The 23,840-nt window shown below is 33.1% G+C and overlaps 1 protein-coding gene across 9 annotated transcripts in view; it reads left to right on the plus strand.

Moving 5' to 3' along the window:
* LRRIQ1 (leucine rich repeats and IQ motif containing 1) overlaps nucleotides 1-23,840 on the plus strand; it is a 323,563-nt gene that overhangs the window by 32,163 nt on the left and 267,560 nt on the right. For all 9 annotated transcript variants that reach the window (XR_007947886.1, XM_051963292.1, XM_051963295.1 and 6 more), the window contains 2 exons: nucleotides 15,160-15,234; nucleotides 16,845-19,622. Coding sequence is in view for 8 of the 9 variants with exons in the window: in XM_051963292.1 (XP_051819252.1) it covers nucleotides 15,160-15,234; nucleotides 16,845-19,622 (2,853 nt within the window). In the remaining variant the exon portion in view is untranslated. The remainder of the gene's footprint in view (nucleotides 1-15,159; nucleotides 15,235-16,844; nucleotides 19,623-23,840) is intronic.

The following is a 23,840-nucleotide window of genomic DNA, read 5'->3' on the forward strand; positions in this document are numbered from 1 at the left end:
TATTTCATTTAGCTTTTCAGGTACGTTGGCATATAATGAGACAAAATAGCTCCTAATATTTGCTTTAACTTCCTCTTAATTTCTGATGAGTTTACTCATTTATTTTAGATAGCAATAATTTGTTGATTTTTTAATTTTTTAATCAAATTAACTAATGGTTTATCTATTTTGGTGTGTTTTTCTAACCATAAAATCAGCTTCTAGTTTTATTTATTAGTTCAGTCATGATTTTCAGTTTTGTTAATCTCTTCTTGGATTTCCAACTTGGTGTTTAATTGGACATTTTAAATTTGTTCTTTTCCTATTTTTAAAAAATTTTTCCAGTTCATTGATAAGTTTTCCCCTCCCCAGTTTTATTGATGCAAGCATTTAGAGCTATAATTTTTTTTATTATACTCACATGGGTCACTTTGTTCAGGTACTCCACAATAATTGGAGCCATAGTTTTTTATCTTTTTGTTGTTAAAAATTATACTATTATTGATAATTTGTTAAATATGGGTCATTTTTACTGATCACTGTATTCCTTTGGGATATAAAATCTATGGTAGGCTCATTCAGTCAAAAAGCAAGAATAGTTTAGCAATTTTTCTTCATAATTCCAAATTATATTGTAGAATGTTTGGATCAATTAAAAATTTTACCAGCACTGAAATACACACACGCACACACACACACACATATGCACATAAACACATTGCACATACATATACATGAACACACACACATATATACACACATGTATATTTGTGGTTACATATATCTGTGTCTGTATATATCTGACTCAGAAGTCATTAACCATGAGTAATGATTTCTCCCTAATGGAAGGTCTTCAGGATGATTTGTTGTTATGTTATATTGTAGATTTGTTCGGAGGCATGGGTTGCACTGGATGGCCATTGAATACTTTAAACTCTGAAATGCTGTATTTTTGTGATTTTGTGAAAATGTAGGGCCCCTTGTGGAATGGTGATATACACATACACACAAACACACAAGTACAATGCATACATACATATATACATATATACATACATATATACATATATATTTATATATACATACATACATACTTGTATATATGTAAGTCTAAAACACACATCTTGTTCAGTTGTTTCAGATATATCCAACTCTTAATAACCCCATTTGGGTTTGTTTGTTTTTTTTTGGGGGGGGAAAGATACTGAAACATACATTTTCTTCTCTGCCTCATTTTGAAGATGAGGAAACTGAGGTACACAGGGAGAAGTGACTTGCCCAGGGACACATAGCTAGTAATTGTTTAAGTCTGGGTTTGAATTTTTTTCAGATTCTAGACTCAATGATTTATCTACTATGCTACCTAGTTGCCATAAAGCACTTGATTGGGGTTCAATTATGTCTAATTCTTTGTGATCCCATTTGGGGTTTTCTTGGCAAAGATACTAGCAATACTTTGATTTGTCATTACTTTCTATAGCTAATTTACCGACGAGGAAACTGACACAATTAGGGTTAAGTGACTTGCCCAGGGTCATCACACAGCTAATAAATGACTGAGGCTAAATTTAAACTCAGGAAGATGAGTCTTCTTGACTCCAGGACCAGCACTCTATCCATTGAGCTACCTCATTACTCCTATATATTCCCCATTTATGTCTACAGATAGATAAATCCATGCATTCATTGATAACTGGAAAGGTAAAACATTTAGTAAGTAGTTGGAGCCAGATGGATTTACATGTGAATTCTACCAAATATATAAAGAACAATTAATTCTAATACTATACAAACTATTTGGAAAAAATAGGGAAAGAAGAAATCCTACCAAATTCCTTTTATACCACAGATATGGTACTGATACCTTAACCAGATAGGATCAAAACAGAGAAAGAAAATTATAACCAATTTCTCTAATAAATATTGATGCAGAAATTTTAAATAAAATATTAGCAAAGAACAGACTGTAGGAAAGAGGCATTTCCCATGTGAGGAAAATGTTGGTAAAGGGGGCAGATAAGTCTGAAGAGTGAAAGATGATGCTAAGAATGAGTTTGCTTTTCTTTACAGAGCCTCTCCATTATTTTTTCTATCTTTTAACATCTCATGTCAATTATCTCAGTGACTATAAAGTGAAATTTTTTTAAAATAACTTTTTATTGACAGAACTTATACCAGGGTAATTTTTTACAACATTATCCCTTGCATTCACTTCTGTTCTGATTTTTCCCCTCCCTCCCTCCACCCTCTCTCCCAGATGGCAAGCAGTCCTATATATGTTAAATAGGTTACAATATATCCTAGATATAATATATGTGTGCAGAACCGAACAGTTCTCTTGTTGCACAGGGAGAATTGGATTCAGAAGGTATAAATAACCCGGGAAGAAAAACAAGAATGCAAGCAGTTTACATTCATTTCTCAGTGTTCTTTCTTTGGGTGTAGCTGCTTCTGTCCATCCTTGATCAGTTGAAACTGAGTTAGATCTCTTTGTCAAAGAAATCCACTTCCATCAGAATACATCCTCATACAGTATCGTTATTGAGGTATGTAATGATCTCCTGGTTCTGCTCATTTCACTTAGCATCAGTTCATGTAAGTCTCGCCAATCCTCTCTGTATTCATCCTGCTGGTCATTTCTTACAGAACAATAATATTCCATAACATTCATATGCCACAATTTATTCAACCATTCTCCAATTGATAGACATCCTTTCATTTTCCATCTTCTAGCCACTACAAACAGGGCTGCCACAAACATTTTGGCACATACAGGTCCCTTTCCCTTCTTTAGTATCTCTTTGGGGTATAAGCCCAGTGGAAACACTGCTGGATGAAAGGGTATGCACAGTTTGATAACTTTTTGAGCTTAGTTCCAAATTGTTCTCCAGAATGACTGGATGTGTTCACAATTCCACCAACAATGTATCAGTGTCCCTGTTTTCCCATATCCCCTCCAACATTTGCATTATCTTTCCCTGACATTCTAGCCATTCTGAAGGTGTGTAGTGGTATCTCAGAGTTGTCTTAATTTGCATTTCTCTGATTAATAATGATTTGGAGCATATTTTCATATGGCTAGAAATAGTTTTAATTTTATGAAGTGAAATATTAAAAATTTTTTAAAATTTCCTTAATTTTGAACAATTTAAAGATGGTTATGTTGCTAGTTCTCATTTCTGCTTTTAAAAAATTGTTCTATCCTTTAACCACTTATCTATCATGTAGATTTGTGGCAAATTCTTATAGATCTATTTTGCAAGTAAGGCCAATGTGTGATGCAAAGAATTTCCCCACAATATGTATCTTTAATTCTGCTTTGATTTCCCTGCTTTGTTTGGGTAAGCTGTTTTTATATTTATAAAATAAAAGTTGTCTATTTTGTTTTTTATAACCTCTTCTATCCCTTGGCTGATTATGGTTTTTAAAATCATAGTTGTGAAAGAAATGACATTCATTTGAAGGTTATTGCTTTGAAATATAATTTGGGATCTTTTATTCAAGACCTCTTTTAATCTTATCGTTTTGTTTCTTTCTTCATGAGTGTTATTAGTCTATTCAAATGGTGATGCTTTTTAAGGATTTATTTTATATGCTCCTACCTTTTAATACTTCTGAAACTATAACTTGATACCAGTTCCACTTCTTTACTTGCACTCTGCCTGGATATGTTCCCCCACAGGAGCAAATATCTTTGATGAGCATTTATTTATTCCTTGCTTAATATTAATAATTAGAGCATTATGAATAAAGTTATTTAAATTTTTACATATATTAAAAGCCTATATCAGCTTGACATTTACATAAGAGATATCTTGTTGATTGAGAGCTTAGGAAGCTACATTTTGTTTTCCTGTATCAAATGCTATTTTTTTTTTAAATTAGCAAACAGTAAATAAAATGTGACTTTGCATTCTTTGTACTATCTAGTCAGTTTTATAAATGTAAAGTTGAAATCTACTATAGAATTTGTTAAAGCCTTTCTATTGTTTCTCAAATTTTCAACAAGGATACTTTTGATATTTGCATATATCAGCTTTATCAAGAACTTGCAGAGACAGAAGGGAAATGGGTTAATGGTTATTGAAGTCTTTTTGATTCTTTTTTAAATATCAATTTGTTGAAAAAAGAAACTCATGATTTATAATTTGTAATGACAGGGACAAAAATACTTTGTTTAATTAATTGCAACTAAAATAATAAGTTTCATTTAGTAATCATTTTAAAAAATTATTTATAAAAAATAGCCAACAATAACCCATTATCTTAAATTATTTCCAGTGATTGCTTCTTTTGTCTTTTGTGTAATTCCATCATATATATGAACAGATTTGGGACTAGTTGGATGGGTGGATAGTTATTGAGAGCCTTTATTATAAATATCATCAATGATAGAGAGAAGACAAGGATATTTTAATTTCAGATTTTAATATTCATCATGTTTGTTATTCCATTCTCTCACAGTCTTTACATTTATAATTGCAGTAATCAGTTATATTAATTGATATTCATTAAATTTCTAAGAGTATTGGGATGACCGCGTTAGCACTCTGGATACTTTAGAATCAGCAACCTGGATACTTTAGAATCCACCAGAGTTGGTCTTTATTCTTTGTGGAAGTCAGAGTAATGGCCACATGAATCCATCCAGGACTCACTGTGGCTTGTCTTACTCCACCCTCCATTCCCTCCTCCCAATCTCTCTATACACCAACAGATCGAGCCAGCACAGAATGGTGGGGCAGGCCATTTTCCAAACAAATGCTAATAGAGTATTGTCCAATAAGTAATTAGCCTTAAGTGCTCGGTTATTCAAATGCATCTGCTCAGAAATTCAGCCCTTTACATCTTCCACTTTTGTTTTAGAACACAGGTGGTCATGCCATCCCTGACTTCTCAGGGAGATGAGAACCCCAAAAGGGAGGTGATCACACCCTCTCTGACTTCTCAGGAAAGGAGGTGAAAACACTGAAAAGGAAGTGATTACCCCCCCACCCTCCACCCCCGACTTCTCAGGAAGAGAGGTGAAAGCACTAAAAAGGAGATGATCATGCCCTCCCTGACATCTCAGGAAGGAAGATGAAAAGCACCAAAGAGAAGTGGGGATTGCTAGCAGGTCTCTGGGCTGAAGGGTCTTATTAGAAACAGGTATGCACAAACCCATCAGCATGGGAGGTATTACACAAGCACATAGCAATTACACATAGGCTATTAGTGATGACTCTCCCCACAGTCAGTGCAGATTCAATGTGCTGTAACAAACATGAATTGTACATGCAAGTAGTGGTATAACAAATAATATAAATCAACATGGTATTGTAAAAGATTTCCAGAAGTCCTAGAAGGAGGGTATGTAAACAACACTCACACTCAAAACATGAGGGTTCTTCCCAGGAGGCAGTGTAGGAGTATAGATATAGTGTTCTTGATAAAGCTGATATATGCAAATATCAAAAGTATCCTTGTTGAAAATTTGAGAAACAATAGAAAGGCTTTAACAAATTCTATAGTAGATTTCAACTTTACATTTATAAAACTGACTAGATAGTACAAAGAATGCAAAGTCACATTTTATTTACTGTTTGCTAATTTAAAAAAAAAATAGCATTTGATACAGGAAAACAAAATGTAGCTTCCTAAGCTCTCAATCAACAAGATATCTCTTATGTAAATGTCAAGCTGATATAGGCTTTTAATATATGTAAAAATTTAAATAACTTTCTTCAGCAGCCAACAGATAGTCCAAAACCAATCTATTGTCCATTACTTCACATGTCAGGGGATCCACTGATCCCCGTAAGTTTTTGAAGTCCTACAACAGTCTTTTTATATGTTAGAGAATCCAATGATTCTTGCAGATTTTGAAGTCCTGCCACAGTCTTATTTCTCAGAAAATCCAATGATTCAAGTCCTACAACAGTCTTATCATGTCTCAGAGAATCCAATGATACCTGAGGGTTTTGAAGCCCTACAACAATCTTTTCATGTCTCAGGGATTCCAATGATTCCTAAGGGTTTTGAAGTCCAACATAACTGCTATGCTCATTCAGTTGTGGGCACAGTCAGCAATGGAACCACCTGATCTTTCTTGAGTCTTCTCCTTTGTTTCAAGGGTCTTCTCTGACTCTCTCCGATGGACAAGGCTTATTGGCACCCATCTGATTCCTTCTCCATCTGTGGAGATACAAGCAAACCTCTCCCCCAAGCAGCTAACCTATCTGGTTCCTTCCATTCACCACTTTCTGGGTCTCTCCACATCACCTGGCAATTATCTAAAGATAGTAGAGCTGCTCACACTGGACACTGCCCTTCTGGTGGATTATAAAATCTGTCTGCTGGAGCCAGTGCATCTTTGTCAAAAATCAGAAGTTACTAGTATAAAGGGCTAGATTTAGAAGTTCTCTAGGGTTACCTGTGGCTCCCCCTTTCTTTTGTTTTTGGAGGAGTGTCTTAATCTCTCTGTTACTCCTCTCTACTATTGCCTGTCCTTGAGGATTAAAGGGTATGCCAGTGGTGTGTAAAATCTTATACTGTGAACAAAAGTGTGCAAAATGTTTAGAAGTATATGCAGGTCCATTGTCTATTTTTATGGCTTGTGGCACACTCATAATTGCAAATACTTTTGCTGCTGGTATTGCAAAAGTGAATTCTGAAAAAGTGTCTACCACTACCATAGGCAATCAAAAGATTTATAATGGGTCACATCCATTTGCCAAATTTCATTGGGTCTCAAAACATGAGGGTTCTTCCCAGGAGGCAGTGTAGGAGTATAGAAAGGAAGGCAAGCTGTACAGGCTTCTACTATGTTCTTTGCTTCCTTTCTTGTTATTCCAAATTGTAAATGTAAAACTCGAGCAGCCTGATGATATTTAAAATGAGATTCTTGGGCTTCTTGAAATAAAGGAGTATTAGCCAACATAGAAGGCTATCTGCCTTTGAATTACCATCAAAAATAGGATCTGGAAGTCTACTATGAGAGTGGACATGCAAGATATAAATCTTACCTGGATGCTTTCTCACTTGCTCTTGAAGTTCCTTAAAGAGCTGATATATATTAGAGGTTACAAATTTTATTTGGGCTGTGGCAATTCTTTGTACCACACCTACTGAATAGGCCGAATCAGATACTATATTTATATCTCCTGGATAATAAGTAAGAGTTAGCATGATTACATACAATTCATTCTGATGAGTGGCTTGAAAAGGAGTTCTGACTACTCTCTTTATAGTTAAGTCACGAGAGTATACAATGCAAATATTATGTTTGGATGCATCTGTAAAGATAGTTGGTCTTTTAAGAGGAACTTTAGAAACCCTTCAAGAATCCATCGCCAATTATGTAATAGTCTGGTTATCTTTAATGGAGACCCGTGTGTAAAATTTGGAGCCATGGCTAATAAAATTTGCCACTCTGGGATGGTTTCACAGCATACATTAATTTGTGCATTAGTATAAAAGGTGTATATCTTGTCAGGTCTTATCCTAGATAATTGTACAACTTGCTTAATGGCCTTTAATAAAATTCTAGCCACAAGCACTGGGTAAGGCGTAAGGCTTTGTTCTGGTTGTGCTAGGAGGTTCACCCACTCTATCACACTGTCTCACTGCTGTATGTGTCTCTTGTATAGCAAAAACTGTTATTTCCAAGGGTTTTTGAGTGACTCTTTCAACCACATTGAATAAAGCCATTTCAACTTTTCTCAAAGCCTCTTGAGCTTCTTTTGTAAGCTGGCATGGTAAGTTTAAAGCACTGTCTCCCCTTAAAATGTCATATAATGGTTGCAATTGATAGGTATTCAAGCCTAACACTGGATGCATCCATTGGATATCTCCTATCAATTTCTGAAAGTCATTTAAGGTGTTTAGCTTCTCTGTTCTTAAGGAAAGTTTTTGTACTGGAAGCACCTTAGGGTATACTTCATATACTAAATATTGAAGAGGAGCATGTCTTTGAATTTTTTCTGGAGCTATATACAATTTGTAGCATCTTAATGTTTCTATGGTCTTTTGCAGACATGTTTATAGCATTTCTTCCTCAGGTGCACATCCCAATATATCATCCATGTAATGTAATAACATTACTTTTGGAAATGCTTTTCTTACTGGAGTAAACGCAGCAGCAACATACATTTGACACATAGTAAGGCTGTTTTTCATTCCCTGTGGCAAACCTGTCCATATCTTTTATAAGGCTCAGCTAAGTTAACACTGGGTACTGAAAAGGCAAATCTTTTCATATCCTCCTTATCTAGAGGGATAGAATAGAAGCAGTCTTTGTCCAAGTCAGAGTAATGGCCACACGAATCCGACCAGGAGTCACTGTAGCTTGTCTTAATCCACCTTCCAATCCCTCTATATACCAACAGATCCAGCTAGCACAGAATGGTGGGGTGGGCCATTTTCCAAGCAAATGCTAATAGAGTATTGTCCAATAAGTAATTAGCCTTAAGTGCTCAGTTATCCAAGTGCATCTGCTCAGAGATTCAGCCCTTTATAGAGTATAAGAAATAGTTTAGCTAAAAGAGAAATCAATTGTCCCCCAAATTAGTATAATTAATAGGGATCTCAAGTGTTCCCAAAAGAACTAAATTTAATTTTAACTAAAACTAAGTTATGATTCAAAAGCCTTTTAATATCTTATTAAGATGAACCTTTCTTTAATATACTTCACAAATTTATGGCTACTTTCATATTACTGAGAGGAAAGAGAGAAAATTATTTGTTACTACAAATGTATTATTACATGTATATTTTAAATATGTGGACATATTTAAATGGCGATAGATGATATTTCTAATGCATTAATATCTCAAGAGTGGAGGAAATGAGACACCCTTTTAGAAATGTCAGTTTTTCATACATCCTATAATATGTACATGTACAAATATACATTCATTATGTAAATATATTTAGGTATATAAGATGGAGCATTAGAATTACATAAACATATAATTATATATGTATAAAAATGTCAGTCTTTTCATGATTATATTCTAATCTCATTATAACTCTAAAAGTCCAATGATTAGTTTACATAGAGAGAATTTATTAATGAATTTACAGAGTTTGTATGGTTTTTAAGTCTGAGCTTAAAAATTAAAAACCAGTTTTCTAATTATATTTTAGAAGATCGCACAATTCTTATAAAGTAAAACATTTATTATTCTTGCCTAAATTTTAGCCAACTTTTTTTTGGTAGAATTTGTGTCTAAGTTCTAGGAAATCATGACTATTTTTTTGGGGGGGCTCCACAAGGGGTCTCTGAACTTTGACTCCTTTTAACTAACTCTCTAGGGATTAGCTTTGTATTGCTATACTAGCTTCAAAATTTAGACACCTGCAAAGTATTTTTGGAGAAGGCTGAAAATTATCCTTTTTTTCTAAGCTAAGGTTACCCCCCCCACTTTTTTTTTAGTTTAATTATAAATTTATAGGGCTTTACAAAATTGAACAATACCAAAATTCTAATTTTGGTCCCATTTTTTGACATATACACTGCATTTTCTATACACAGCCTAAAATGATAAAATATCAAGACTGCATGTTTTCCAATTTCAAAGTAATAGCTTAAGGATTTTCATTCATAACATTCAAAATCTTTTAAAGGCATATATGCAGTTTTCCATTCTTATAGAAAAAAAAAACAAATTTCTAAACACATTTACAAATTCATTTTTAACATCACATTCTGCATATTTTAAAGATAAAATACTAAATGTTTTTCCAGCAATAAAGTATACCTATGTCATATTAGGAAAAGGTTAATTTTTTAAAAATCATATAAATCATGAGAGAGAGTTAGTTTGTTTCTGATAATTATTTTAAACAAGGAAATTAATCAGAGGTCATTGCTTTATTTTTAAATAAACCTTTTAGTACAAGAAAAACTCACAGAGTTCTAATAACAACAAATACTTTTCCCCTTATCTAAGAAACACAACAAAGGCATAAATACATAGATCATATAGGAGATAAGAAGAGCAACTCCTATATTCTTTAATTTCATTTTTTGTGAGGTATCAGAAAAGAGTGAATGAATGTATGAACATACAACATAATTATCAAGTACTTATTCTGCGCAAACCATGGGCTAGATGTTGAGGTTTCAAAAAGAAAAATAAGGTGATCCTTATTGTTTTCTAATAGGAAAGATAAAATGTATGGAAGGTTTAATCTATAAGTCAGATAGATGATGTCCCATAGTCCTTAGGGAACAAATGATATGCTTCATTCTTAATATAATTTCATCTCATAAAATCATTAATTTCTGATATTGAACAATTGGATAGTACCAAGGACTTAAGTGACAAGAATTTTCTGGATCTTTAGTGGCTGTGGATGGAGCATCTACAGGAATAGTTGCTGGCCTGCATTTCCATAGGATGATGACTGAGATTATTGGGTGGAAGCATTACTATTCCCAAGGCTCTTGAATTTGGGGTCTTGAGCTTTTTCCATTGGGCCTGGGGGGAGATGGTGGTCAAGGTAGTAGCTTGACTTCTCTTCCCCCGTTCACCTTGCTACTTGAACAAGACAATTTTTCCTGCTCTGGAGGTAGAAATTGGCTACCAATTGGTAGGATAAACTGAGATGTTCTTCATAGCAGTTGCTTCCCTAGAAGATGGCTCTAAGGGTTGGGCTGGAAGCAGCATTGGCCATCTAGAGTGTACTGCCAATCTCGATGCTCATAAAGTACACATTTCCATTTTAAAATTCCATATCCAACTTAAAAATAGATATATCATAAACTCCCCATTTAGTCCAGCATATATATTTATATGTGTGTGAGTGTGTGTACATTATTGCATGCATTTTGAAAAGCTAACTCCAAATATTTTAATTTGCTTAGGTTGTTTTCTCACTCTCATGTAATAAGTATCTTCATAAGTAATAAATATTGTTTTTCCTTATTTTCAAGGTATTAATAACTCTAAAGAGTTGAAGAGAAGAGCTTCTGTTTCAAAAATTTTTGGTTTTTTTATGTTTGATTCTAAATGACCAAATTTATAATGAGAATAAATTAATAGCTGCTTAAATTGAACTCAAAAACTTAGATATTTGGGAAATTAAAAAAAAATTTAAATAAAAGTTCCCAGAAAAACAACCAAAAAAAGCCTTCACTCTTCCCTAAAATTAATTGAAGCTAAACACGTTGCAGATTGCATCAGTTTAAGCAGTCATAGATAGTAGTGGTAGTTACCAGTATACATACATATATGCATGCATGCACACACACATGTATGTATATATAAATACATTTAGTATTTCATTTCCCATTTATTTGCAAAAGCAGTTTTTAACATTTTTTTAATTTGAGATTCCAAAATTAAAAAAAAAAAATTTCCTCCTTTTTTATCCTCTCTCCTCATTGAGAAGACAAACAATTTGATAAAGGCTATACAGGTGTCATGCAAAACTTAATCATATTGTGAGAGGAAAACAGACCAAAAAAAAAATCTCCAAGGAAAATGAAGTTTAAAAAAATTTGCTTCAAACAGCATTCAGACTCCATCAGTTTCTTCTCATCTTGTGTCCTTCAGAATTGTCTTAAATCATTGTATTGCTGAGAATAACAAAGTCTTTTATAATTAATCATTGAACAATATTTCTGTTACTATCTATAGTGTTTTCCTAGTTCTGCTTACTCTTATTTTGTATCATTTCATATAAATTTTTCTGAAAGCAATCCTGTTTATAGTTTCTTCTAGCACAATAATATTCTATCAAAATCATATACATACCACAGCTTGTTCAGGCATTCTTCAATTCATGGATGTCTCCTTAATTTCCAATTCTTTGTCATTACAAAAAAGAGCTAATATAAATATTTTGTACTTATAGGTCCTTTTCCTCTTTAAAAAAAATTGTTATCAGCTAATAGTGATATTGCTGAATCAAAGGGTATGCTCAATTTTGTAGGATATCAGTTTATTTTTCATCTGATTAAGCTAAGTTCTGCTCAGCTAGGACTACAATTCAGTTCATCTATCCATCCACATATGGATATAAGCAGTTTTTCAGCTTCACCCACAAATACACATTTAGAAACGAAATGAAATATTTTTTTCTGTGTCATGCACACTCACACATTTAGTAAAAACAAATTGTATCTCGGCTTTTCCCCCTCCTTCTCTGCTTATTTTCACTTATTATCAGTTAAATCTTGAGAAAATAAATAATCATAGAGATAGTGGAGTAATTGAAATTACAGAAATATGTGGAGAGAAAGTCTAAAAAGAGCTATTGGTTTGGGGACACATTCTGGGAAGTCAAGGAAATCCAGATCTTTTAGGTGGAAGACTCAGCTGGGCCAGAAAAGAAAAACAAAACAAAACAAACAAAAAACAAAGCTCAGGCAAATCAGTGTCAAAAGAAGAGGGAGAGTAGGAAAGCATGAAGTCTGTTCTCACTATAAAGCCTATAGTAGCTCTCAAAAACAAAGGAAATATGCACAAACAGTCTGGGGACAGAGAAAAACAAACCAATTCTCCCAATAACAGTTAAGGGAGGTAATAAAACATATTCTGTTTTAGAGCTTCCTAAACAGAAAATATTCCTAAACAGAATAGGTATCTTGTTAGCCAGATATAGAGATGGAATACCAGGAATAATGGTTTTTTAACTGACCACAGAAACAAACAAATAGAGGAAGTCTGATTTTCAAAGGACAACAAATTCTCTGAGTCTTCAAATAGAGGAAAGGAATCTTTCTTAGTCCAACTTTCATATCAGAAGGGAAAACAGGTAAAAGGGCAGCTTGTCATTTTTTTCTTTCTTCTCTATGTATAGACGTAATCATATGGACCACCAGTCCCATCATGACAAGAAAACCTCTATTATTTGGAATGTGGATCATTAAAGGCTTTATTATAGTTATAATCACAAGGGCAAGCAGGGAGAAGTGTGTATGTGGCAAGAGGGTTTCTGAACATGAACCACATATTATAAGGGCTTATTTGAAAAATATAGTTTTTTGGGGAGTACACAACTGGTCCTTTATCATCCATGGAGATGGAAGAGAGACTTTCTTATCTGCTAATCTGTTATTGGGAATTTTTTTTCCCACAAGAATTAAGATAAGAGAATGCAAAATACAAGAAATTGGATGTGACTTCCTTGTTACAATTACATTGATTATTTAACACTTGATTGTTAACAATAAATAACATTGCTAACAAAAGAAAAAGTCTTTACTACTATGATATCCTTTAAGTTTTTTCTCTCCCTTTTTTTCAGTTTCTTTTCTTTGAGAGAATCATTCCTTAATGCAAATTAAGACAACTCTGAGATACCACTACACACCTGTCAGATTGGCTAGAATGACAGGGAAAGATAATGAGGAATGTTGGAGGGGATGTGGGAAAACAGGGACACTGATACATTGTTGGTAGAATTGTGAACACATCCAGCCATCCTAGAGAGCAGTTTGGAACTATGCTCAAAAAGTTATCAAACTGTGCATATACCCTTTGATCTAGCAGTGTTTCTACTGGGCTTATACCTCAAAGAGATACTAAAGAAGGGAAAGGGACCTGTATATGCCAAAATGTTTGTGGCAGCCCTGTTTGTAGTGGCTAGAAGCTGGAAAATGAATGGATGCCCATCAATTGGAGAATGGTGGAGTAAACTGTGGTATATGAACGTTATGGAATATTATTGTTCTGTAAGGAATGACCAGCAGGATGAATACAGAAAGAACTGGCGAGACTTACATGAACTGATGCTAAGTGAAATGAGCAGAACCAGGAGATCATTATATACCTCAACAACGATACTGTTTGAGGATGTATTCTGATGGAAGTGGATCTCTTTGATAAAGAGAGCTAATTCAGTTTCAATTGATCAAGGATGGACAGAAGCAGCTACACCCAAAGGAAGAACACTGGGAAATGAATATAAACTGCTTGCATTTTTGTTTTTCTTCCCAGGTTATTTATACCTTCTGAATCCAATTCTCCCGGTGCAACAAGAGAACTGTTCGGTTCTGCACACATATATTGTATCTAGGATATACTGTAACCTATTCAACATGTAAAGGACTGCTTGCCATCTGGGGGAGGGGGTGGAGGGAGGGAGAGGAAAAATTGGAACAGAAATGAATGCAAGAGATAATGCTGTAAAAAATTACTCTGGCATGGGTTCTATCAAGAAAAAGTTATTTAAAAAAAAGGGAGAGAATCATTCCTTATAAAGGAGGATGAAAGAAGATTATTTTTTTTTTATAAACCAATATTTTTAACTATGTTCCAAGAAAAAGTAAAAATGGGAACATGATTTAGACATAAAAAGTGATATCATAACAAAATGAAAAGAGCATGGAAAAGTTTACCTGTCAGGTTTATGGATAAGGGAAGAATTTTTGATTAAACAAAAGAGAAAGAGCATTAAGGGATGTAAAATGAATAATTTTGATAACATTAAAAAGTTTTTGCACAAACAAAATCAATGCAGCCAAGATTAGAAGAAAAGGAAACTGGGGGAAATTATTTTTATAGTATGTATCTTTGATAAAGGTCTCTTTGAGAGAGACCTAAATTTATGACAATATAAGTCATTACACAATTGATAGTCAAAGGATATGAACAGGCAATTTTCAGATGAAGAAATTAAACCATATTCATATGAAAAATATTTTAAATTACTATTGATTAGAAAAAATGCAAATTAAACAACTCTAAGGTACTACCTCACACTTATCAGATTGGCTACTATGATAGAAAAGTAAAATGACAAATATTGGAGGGGATGTGGAAAAATTGACACCAATGCATTGTTAGTGAAGCTGTAAACTAATCTAATCATTCTGGAGAACAATTTGGAACTATGTCCGAAGGACTCTAAAACCGTGCATATCCTTTTATCTAGCAATACTACTACTACTAGGTATTTATCCTAGAGAGATAAAAGAAAAAGGACTTATATATACAAAAATATAGCAGCTCTTTTTATGTTGACAAAGGATTGAAAATTGAGGAGAAGCTCATCAGTTGAGGAATAGCTAAATAAGTGGTAGTATATGACTGTGATGTTATAAAATATGATGAGCATATTTTATGGCTTCTCTGAGATGAGAAAAAGGCAATTCTTGGTATCTGGGCCTATGTTTAGCATCACACATGGTGATTTATATTTTTGAGATTATCAATCTTGTGTAATACTAATTTAAATTTATTTATTTAGCAAGAAGAAGAGAAACTAAATGTTGAACTGCAGCAACAACAGAAATTGTGGGAAGAGGATTTAAAGGAACATGAGGTAATTATATTTGTTGTTTTTATTACTGAAAAGATTAATCTTATTTTGAGTTGTTTCTTTTTTTCCTTTTAAAAATTTTTTTTATTATTATTATAGCTTTTATTTACAAGTTTTATGCATGGGTAATTATATAGCATTGACAATTGCCAAACCTTTTATTCCCATTTTTCCCCTCCTTCCTCACATCCCCTTCCCCAAGATGGCAGGTGACCAATACATGTTAAATATGTTAAAATATAAATTAAATACAATATAAGTATACATGTCTAAACGGTTATTTTGCTGTACAAAAAGAATTGAACTTTGAAATAGTATACTATTAGCCTGTGAAGGAAATCAAAAATGCAGGTGGACAAAAATTAGAGGGATTGGGAATTCTATGTAGTGGTTCATAGTCATCTCCTAGAGTTCTTTTGCTGGGTATAGTTGGTTTGAGTTGTTTCTTTACCCATGCTTTAGAGTTTTGTTATTATGTAAGGCTGCTTTCATTGATCTAGATTTTAAGCATTATAGAAACCACAGTTCTGAAAATTTACTGAATGCCAACATTACATGCCAAACAAACGTTTTCATAATATATTTTTGTTTACCATTTATCTTTAGTATTGAAAAAGAACAATATTGTGAATAATTCATCCTAAACAACAGTGTAAATTAAAATTATTTTATTTATTCAGCTTAGTTGATCTAATAAAGTTTTCATGTCTTCCCCCACCTCCGAAATTTTTTTCTTTAGAAATTTTAGTATTTAAAAAAATTGTTTATACCCCTAATAGTACAGGATGCTGTTTTTGTTAGCAATATCCAGGCATTCTGATGCTTTAAAGGAGGTGCTTCAAAGATGCTCTGATGAAGTTAAACTCTTAAGGGTTTAACTTTATGGCTAGCAAGTCTGTTTTCTTGCCACTTTTGAGACTGATGTTAGCTGCTTCATCTCAAGCCAAATAATAAATAATAAATAAAGAATAATCTATTCTGATAAATTTTCTTTATTCTGAGAATATTTTAGTTGAAACACTAGAAATAACAGACTGTTAACTGATTTCATGTTCTGAATACAAGGTAGGGTTTTCTACCCCATGCATACATCTGGAAATCCCTCTATATTTCTCTGAAAAGAGCAGGCTTTTAGGCTGTCTGTAGATGTGGCATATAAATATTGAAAAGTATATCATATTTTTGCTATTGCTTATCACTAAAGAGACCACTTTTTAATAAAATAAAAAGTTTAACTATTGTTTCATATTATATTCCTTTTATAAACTTGTTTGTTAACCTATAACTTATTAGAAAAACAAGGTTTTCTTATATCTTTATAGCAGATGTCTTATTTCTGATTTCTTTAGAACCATCACAGTCAAATTACTCCTGAATACTTTCCACTGTTAACTATAACATAATATTGCCTGAATTTTTGTTGATATAGAAGAATAGAAAAAATGTTTATGTTTTGAAAGAAATAATAAATTTCATATTTTAATCAATTAAATATTTTAATTCTTTAAAATGTGATCATATTTTATTAGAATTAACCAGTTTGATTATTTGGCAGTTTCATCCATTGTTTCAATCTTTTTATTTATATTTAATGATTTCCTGTTTTAATTTAGGAGTTTATCAGAAGTCTACAGTTACAGATGGAAGAGGAAAGAAAACGTTTGGAAGAACTAAAGGCAAAAGAAAGACAACATTTGGCAGATCAACAGCATAATGCAGCCATAAAAATCCAGACTAGGTATCGAACATTTATGGCCTATCAAAAATATGGATCAATTATAAAAGAACGTATTAAGAAGAAAGAAATGCTAGAAAAACAAAAACAAGAATGGAAAGAAATAGCAGACAAAATCCGACAAAAGGATGAAGAAAGAAAGAAAAAAATGGATGAGAAACTGAAACGAGAAGAAGAAACAAACAGTCAAAACCAAAAAGAACAAGCAAAGAGGCAGGAGGAATATGAAAAAAAGAAGAATATTTTGAAATTTAAAAAAGAGGAACAAAAGCTAATGAAAAAAGCAAAAAGAGAAAAGCTATTTGGAGAGTTGGTAATGAAAAATGAAAATAAAAGAAGAGATCTTGTAGTGAAAAAAGAAAACAAAAATCAGGATAATATATCTAAAGAGATTTCCATGAAATTTTTTACAAAGAAAAAAAATTTGGCTATAAAACCATTAGTGGAAGAAGAAATCAATGAAAAAGAAGATATAAGCAAACATATAGCATCAGAAAATGAATTGAAAAAAATAGACATAGTTGAACAGGAACCTATGCAAAAATTAAAGCAAAAACTACTTAGGGAAGATATGTCAAAACAACTAATAGTGATAGACTTTGAAAAAGAACAGAAAGAAAATCTAGCAAAACATCAAGAACCGGATGAATTACGAAATGAAAAGAAACTACATGAGAGTCTAGCCACTGAACAGGAACCTATGCAAAAATTAAAGCAAGAACTACTTGGGGAAAATATATCAAGACAACTAATAATGATAGAATTTAAAAAAGAACAGAAAGAAAATCTAATAAAACATCAAGAACCGAATGAATTACAAGATGAAAAGAAACTACATGAGAATCTAGCCACTGAACAGGAATCTATGCAAAAATTAAAGCAAAAACTACTTAGGGAAGATATGTCAAAAAAACAATTGATAGAGTTGGAAAAAGAACAGAAAGAAACTCTAATAAAACATCAAGAACTGGATGAATTACAAAATGAAAAGAAACTATATGAGAGTCTAGCCACTGAACAGGAATCTATGCAAAAATTAAAGCAAAAATTACTTAGGGAAGATATGTCAAAACAACTAATGATAGACTTGGAAAAAGAACAGAAAGAAAATCCAATAAAACATCAAGAACCGGATGAATTACAAAATGAAAAGAAACTACATGAGAGTCTAGCCACTGAACAGGAATCTATGCAAAAATTAAAGCAAAAACTACTTAAGGAAGATATGTCAAAACAACTAATAATGATAGATTTGGAAAAAGAACAGAAAGAAACTCTAATAAAACATCAAGAACCGGATGAATTACAAAATGAAAAGAAACTACATGAGAGTCTAGCCACTGAACAGGAATCTATGCAAAAATTAAAGCAAAAACTAATTAAGGAAGATATGTCAAAACAACTAATAATGATAGATTTGGAAAAAGAACAGAAAGAAACTCTAATAAAACATCAAGAACCGGATGAATTACAAAATGAAAAGAAACTACATGAGAGTCTAGCCACTGAACAGGAATCTATGCAAAAATTAAAGCAAAAACTACTTAAGGAAGATATGTCAAAACAACTAATAATGATAGACTTGGAAAAAGAACAAAAAGAAACTCCAATAAAACATCAAGAACCGGATGAATTACAAAATGAAAAGAAACTTCATGAGAGTCTAGCCACTGAACAGGAATCTATGCAAAAATTAAAGCAAAAACTACTTAAGGAAGATATGTCAAAACAACTAATAATGATAGACTTGGAAAAAGAACAGAAAGAAAATCTAGTAAAACATCAAGAACTGGATGAATTACAAAATGAAAAAAAACTAAATAAGAGTCTACCCAAAGATTTCATAAAATCACAAAAAAATGAATTTAAAGAAAACATGACAAACTACCTACAGTTAGAACAGGAAAGAGAAAAAGGAAATTCAATAAATGAAAATGAGAGAAACAAAAGCCAAGAAGCCAGAGCGGTCAAGGGAACAAGAAACAAAGCAGAACAGAATAGAAACAAACAGAACCAGGAAGAAGAGAACTCTGAAATAATGAAAGAGGAAAAGCAAAAGAATGGAGAAAGAGTTGAAGAGGGAGATAACTTCAGAGCCTCATTAAATCTCACACTTTCACTCCAAAAAGCAGAAAGTAGTGAAAACACTTTCAATAGTGTGAGTGTGATGACACCAGCTAAAGAAAGTGATTTACAAGTTATTAATAATGATGAAAACTCAGAATCAAATATTCTGACAGATGGTGAAACTATAATCCTTAACACCTCTGATATCATTCTAAATGTGGAAAATAATTCATGCAAGAAAAAATCTGTTTCCCTTGTCTCAACATTTTATGATTACACAGGTGGCTCTAATAAAAGCTCATCAGTGTCTGAAGAAACCACAGCTGTTCCATGTGTTATGAATGAAATACCAGGGAAGTTTTGTTGCATGTCTACTCATTCTCTAAAGAAGATAACGGTTTCAGCTTTAATTGAAGAAAAGAGACTAGCTTGGATAAAAACCTGTAGACCGTGGCTTGAAATCTTTGGGAAAATCCAAACAAAGAAAATAGTTAAAAGAAACAGATCTAGAAAGTGTTCAGTTAGCAAGCTGCCACCTCTGAATGCAATGGAAATCCTTCAAGGTGGCCTATGGAGTACTTTGCATCAGGTAATATACCAGTTTCTTCATGGTATCATTTCTTTTTGTTTGCCAATACAAATGGATGTTTGCCAAATACAAATGGTCTAAATCATAGACCATTTCTTTATTGACCATAGTATTTTTTGTTGGAGAAACTATCAATCCACATTTATATTTTAATGTATGTAAACCATTAACAAATGGGTAACATTAAAAAAATTAAGATAAATTTGATTATGGTAAAAAGAATCCAGAAGGTAATATGTGAATTTTATATATAAAGAGTAAAATAGTTCAGTTTCTTTGTAAATGAGAAGGAAAGTCTCTGAGAATACTCCATTCAGTATATCTAGTACACCATCCAGAACACTGTAGAAAGTTTTAATTACCATAGTTATTTAGGTAAGGGAAAAATTTCATTTTCCAGGGTAAGTAAAACTTGGTATGTTTAAAGTCAGTTTAATAGGTTATACACATTATATATGTGTATGTGTATTACAAATTCAGTTTTCTTAGTAATTTTCAAGTCTGTGTTTCTGTGTAATATTATTCTCATTATAATGTTAAAATATCATGTCCAAAAATCTACTAAAAAATCTAACAGTATATAGATCTTTAAGATTTGAGATTCTCTAATATTAATTTCTCTATATAGCCTGTGATCATTATACTAAATTTAGGTTCATTTAATCAGTTTTATAAATGTGAAGGGTTTTTTTTGGGTGGGGAATGTGTGGCAACTTGGCCCAGGAGGAACCCAATTCAGCACAAGGAGTGAAGCTCATACTCAGGATTCATATTTAGACTGATCGAGTTCCATACTGGAGAAAGTCTGACTTCAAAAAGAAAAAAATTAGTGTAACTTCAACTCTGGAATTCGGGGGGAAAAACCACTTTGATACTATTCTTCCCAAAAAGAATTAACAGAGTATCTTCTAGACTGTTACTCATTGGGCAGAGTAGTAGATATCAAATGTAGGTTAGAAAAGCTTTCTTGTTCAACAGGAAAGAAATACTCAAAACAAAATTTATAAACTTGCTTTAAAACATAAAGCAATAATCCATAATACCTATTAGCTCTACTAGGAATTATTGACAACATTGTAGCAGCTGCCAAAAAGATACTTCACTTTCATCTCTAAATATGAACTATATTTGCAACTCAGAGATCTACTGTTTGTCCAGAGGAGACTTGGCAGACTCAGGTGTTCCTATCAAAAGAGGATACTTTTGCAAGAAGCACCCTACCTACCTCTTGAGGGCAGATCTTCTTGGATTTGTTGTCAGTTGTTTTTGACATAATTCTTTTGTCATGGGGACACCCTAATAACCAACCCAGGGCTGCTGTTTATGCTTTGGCTATAGCAGCAAGTCAGAGAAGAGACCAAGAAGCTCACCAGAAGAGACAAGAATGCAGGCTTAGACAAGAGTTCTCCAGTTTGTTAAATTAGATGAATTTCCAGATATGCTATTCCCCCTTTTAGAAAGTTTTCCAGGACTAGAGAAACTCAAGCACAGTCTTTTCAAATGCCTTCTCCCAGTGTACTTGCATTAAAAAAAGTTTGAGCAACATCCACAGGACACTATTCTTAATGTCCTCATAAATGGTGTGCAGAGTCCTAAGACAGACTTAAAATAATTAAAAAAATTTTTTTTAAAATTTATTTAAAGAAACACTATAAGGGAAAAAAAACAGAAAAGGAATACAATACAAAATGAAACAAAACAAAAGAGAACTTTGTCATGTGCCCAGTGGAACATCAAGGAGGATTCAAAATATATAATAACATATAGCAGGTGTTCAAAAAAGTACGTGTGTGTATGTATGTAATGAGTAGAAAAATTATATTCATAACTATCTTTACTTCCTTGTAAATTATTTTTTTTGTTTTCTGCTGCACTTTTTTTTTTTACTTTATTGTTTTTTTTTTCCCTTTTCATCTCTCCCACCACCCCTAAGCAGGCTATAGTTAAGAAAAGATATATTTATATATACATATATAGATATATATACATACACACACACATATACCCTCACACTCAAACATACATATATCTTTCCTATCTGTGCTGACCCTTTACTTTAATTCTGTTCCTAACTTGCCTAGCTATGACTTAACCTTGCCCCAACCCCCACCCTTTACTTCGTTGTCCACTCATCCCTCCTCCTTTATTCCTTTATAGATTTTGGAGGGTGCTATATCCTTTATGGTATATATATATGTGTGTGTGTGTGTGTGTGTGTGTGTGTGTGTGTGTATAATGTTGCCTATTTAATCTCTTCCCGATGTGAATAGATTTTCAGAACGTTTTCCCCCCTCTAATGCCTCTGTGTCTTTTCTTCCTCTGTACCTCATTTGTACGACATAATTAGAATTTTTATCTTAACTCTATCCCAGTCTTTTTTGCGTTGCCCTATTGTTTGATGTCAGTCTTAAATATATAGTATACATTACCCTTGTTATAAAACAATTTGTCCATGTTAAGTTCCTTGAATTTGGTCTTTGATAATGGCTTTTAATATGTTAAATTTTCTATTAAGTTCAATTTTGGTTGATAGAAAGTCCTGAAAATCTGCAAGTTCATTGGATATTCAGTTTTTTCTTATTCAAAATTATAATTTACCTGGATATGATATTTTTGGCTACAGGCCTACTTCTTTTGATAGTTGGTAGATATGATTCTAGGACCTGTAGTCTTTCTTGTGGCTACTGATAAATCCTGTTCAATTCTACTTGTAGCTCCAGCATATTTGGATTTTTTCCCCCTTGTTTCTTGCAAACTTTTCTCTTTGATCTGGGGATTTCAAAATTTGGCAATAATGTTCCCATGTGTTTTCTATAAAGGATACCTTTGGGGGCAGCTAGGTGGCGCAGTGGATAGAGCACTACCTCGGAAGTCAGAACGACCCAATTTCAAAAGTGACCTCAGACACTTAACACTTCCTAGCTTTGTGACCCTAGGCAAGTTACTTAACCCCAATTGCCTCAGAGGGAAAAAAAAGGATGCCTTTGAGGTGGTGATCAGTGGATTTTTTTCCTATTTCTACTTTCCCCTCCTGTTCTATTACTCCAGGACAAATTTCTTGGATTATTTCTTGCATTATTTTGTCAGGGTCCTTTTTTTGGTCACAACTCTCAGATAATCCAATTATTCTTATATTTCTTTTTCTTGATCTGTCTTCCAGATACATTGTTTTTGTTTTAAGATATTTCACATTCTGTTCTATTTTTTTTTTCATTCTTTATAATCTGTTATTTCTTGGTCTCATAACTTCCCCTTAACCAATTCTAATTTTCAAAGAATTATTTTCATTTTTGAGTTGGTTAACTTTTCTAGTTGGTTAACTTTTTTCCTATAATCTTGTTTATCATGGATTTTGTTTTGTTTTGTTTTGTTTTAGTTTTTCCTCAGTGTCTCATTTGATTTTTACAACCTTGTTTGAGTTCTGTTACTCTTTCCAGGCAGGAAGCCATTTCATATTTCTCTTTGGGTTAGAATTTTTTTTTTAAATTTCATTATCTTCCTCTGAAGATGAACCCCGGTCTTCCCTATTCCCATAGTATGTTTCTATGGTGAGGTTCTTTTTTCTTTGCTGGTTCATTTTTTTTTTTTTTTAATAACAAGTGTTAGAATAAGCATTTCTATTCATGGATTGAGAGGATGATGCCTCAAGCTTCCCTTCAGCTCTCCCCTCTGACCAGGAACCCTAAACCAAGAGTTCCCCTCTCCTGCAAGTGCTCACAGCCAGCAGCATCCCGACCCCACTGCCCACTCATCAGGTGTTGGTTCCTTCTCACCCAGGGCTACATTTCAGTAGCATAGCTGGACCTGGTGTTCCCAAACAGCCAAGGTTCACTCTCTCTTCGGGACTCAAGCCACCACTCCACAAACAGGTGAAAGTCTCTGTGGCTCCTGCTGATGCTCTAACCACAACCCAGCTAGCCCCAAGGGTCCCCCCACTGATGAGCTATCCTGGAAGTATTTGTACTTCACAGGGACCAGGATTTTTCTTCAGATCCTCTCAATTTTTATCAGGAGGACCATTGTTCAGTCTCAAGTCATCTTGATTTTTCATTAGTCTTTGTTTGCTTTGAGGTGAAAATTTGTTCTATTTGTGGGGCAATTCAGGAGAGCTTGAAATTTACCAACCTACTCTGCCATATTCCCAGAACCCTCTAAGTTGTTTGTTTTTTTTCAATATTTTCAAAATATTTTTCAATATTTTCAACAAAAAATGGTTTG

Source organism: Antechinus flavipes, chromosome 5, assembly GCF_016432865.1.
Source record: "Antechinus flavipes isolate AdamAnt ecotype Samford, QLD, Australia chromosome 5, AdamAnt_v2, whole genome shotgun sequence".
Lineage (NCBI taxonomy): Eukaryota > Metazoa > Chordata > Mammalia > Dasyuromorphia > Dasyuridae > Antechinus > Antechinus flavipes.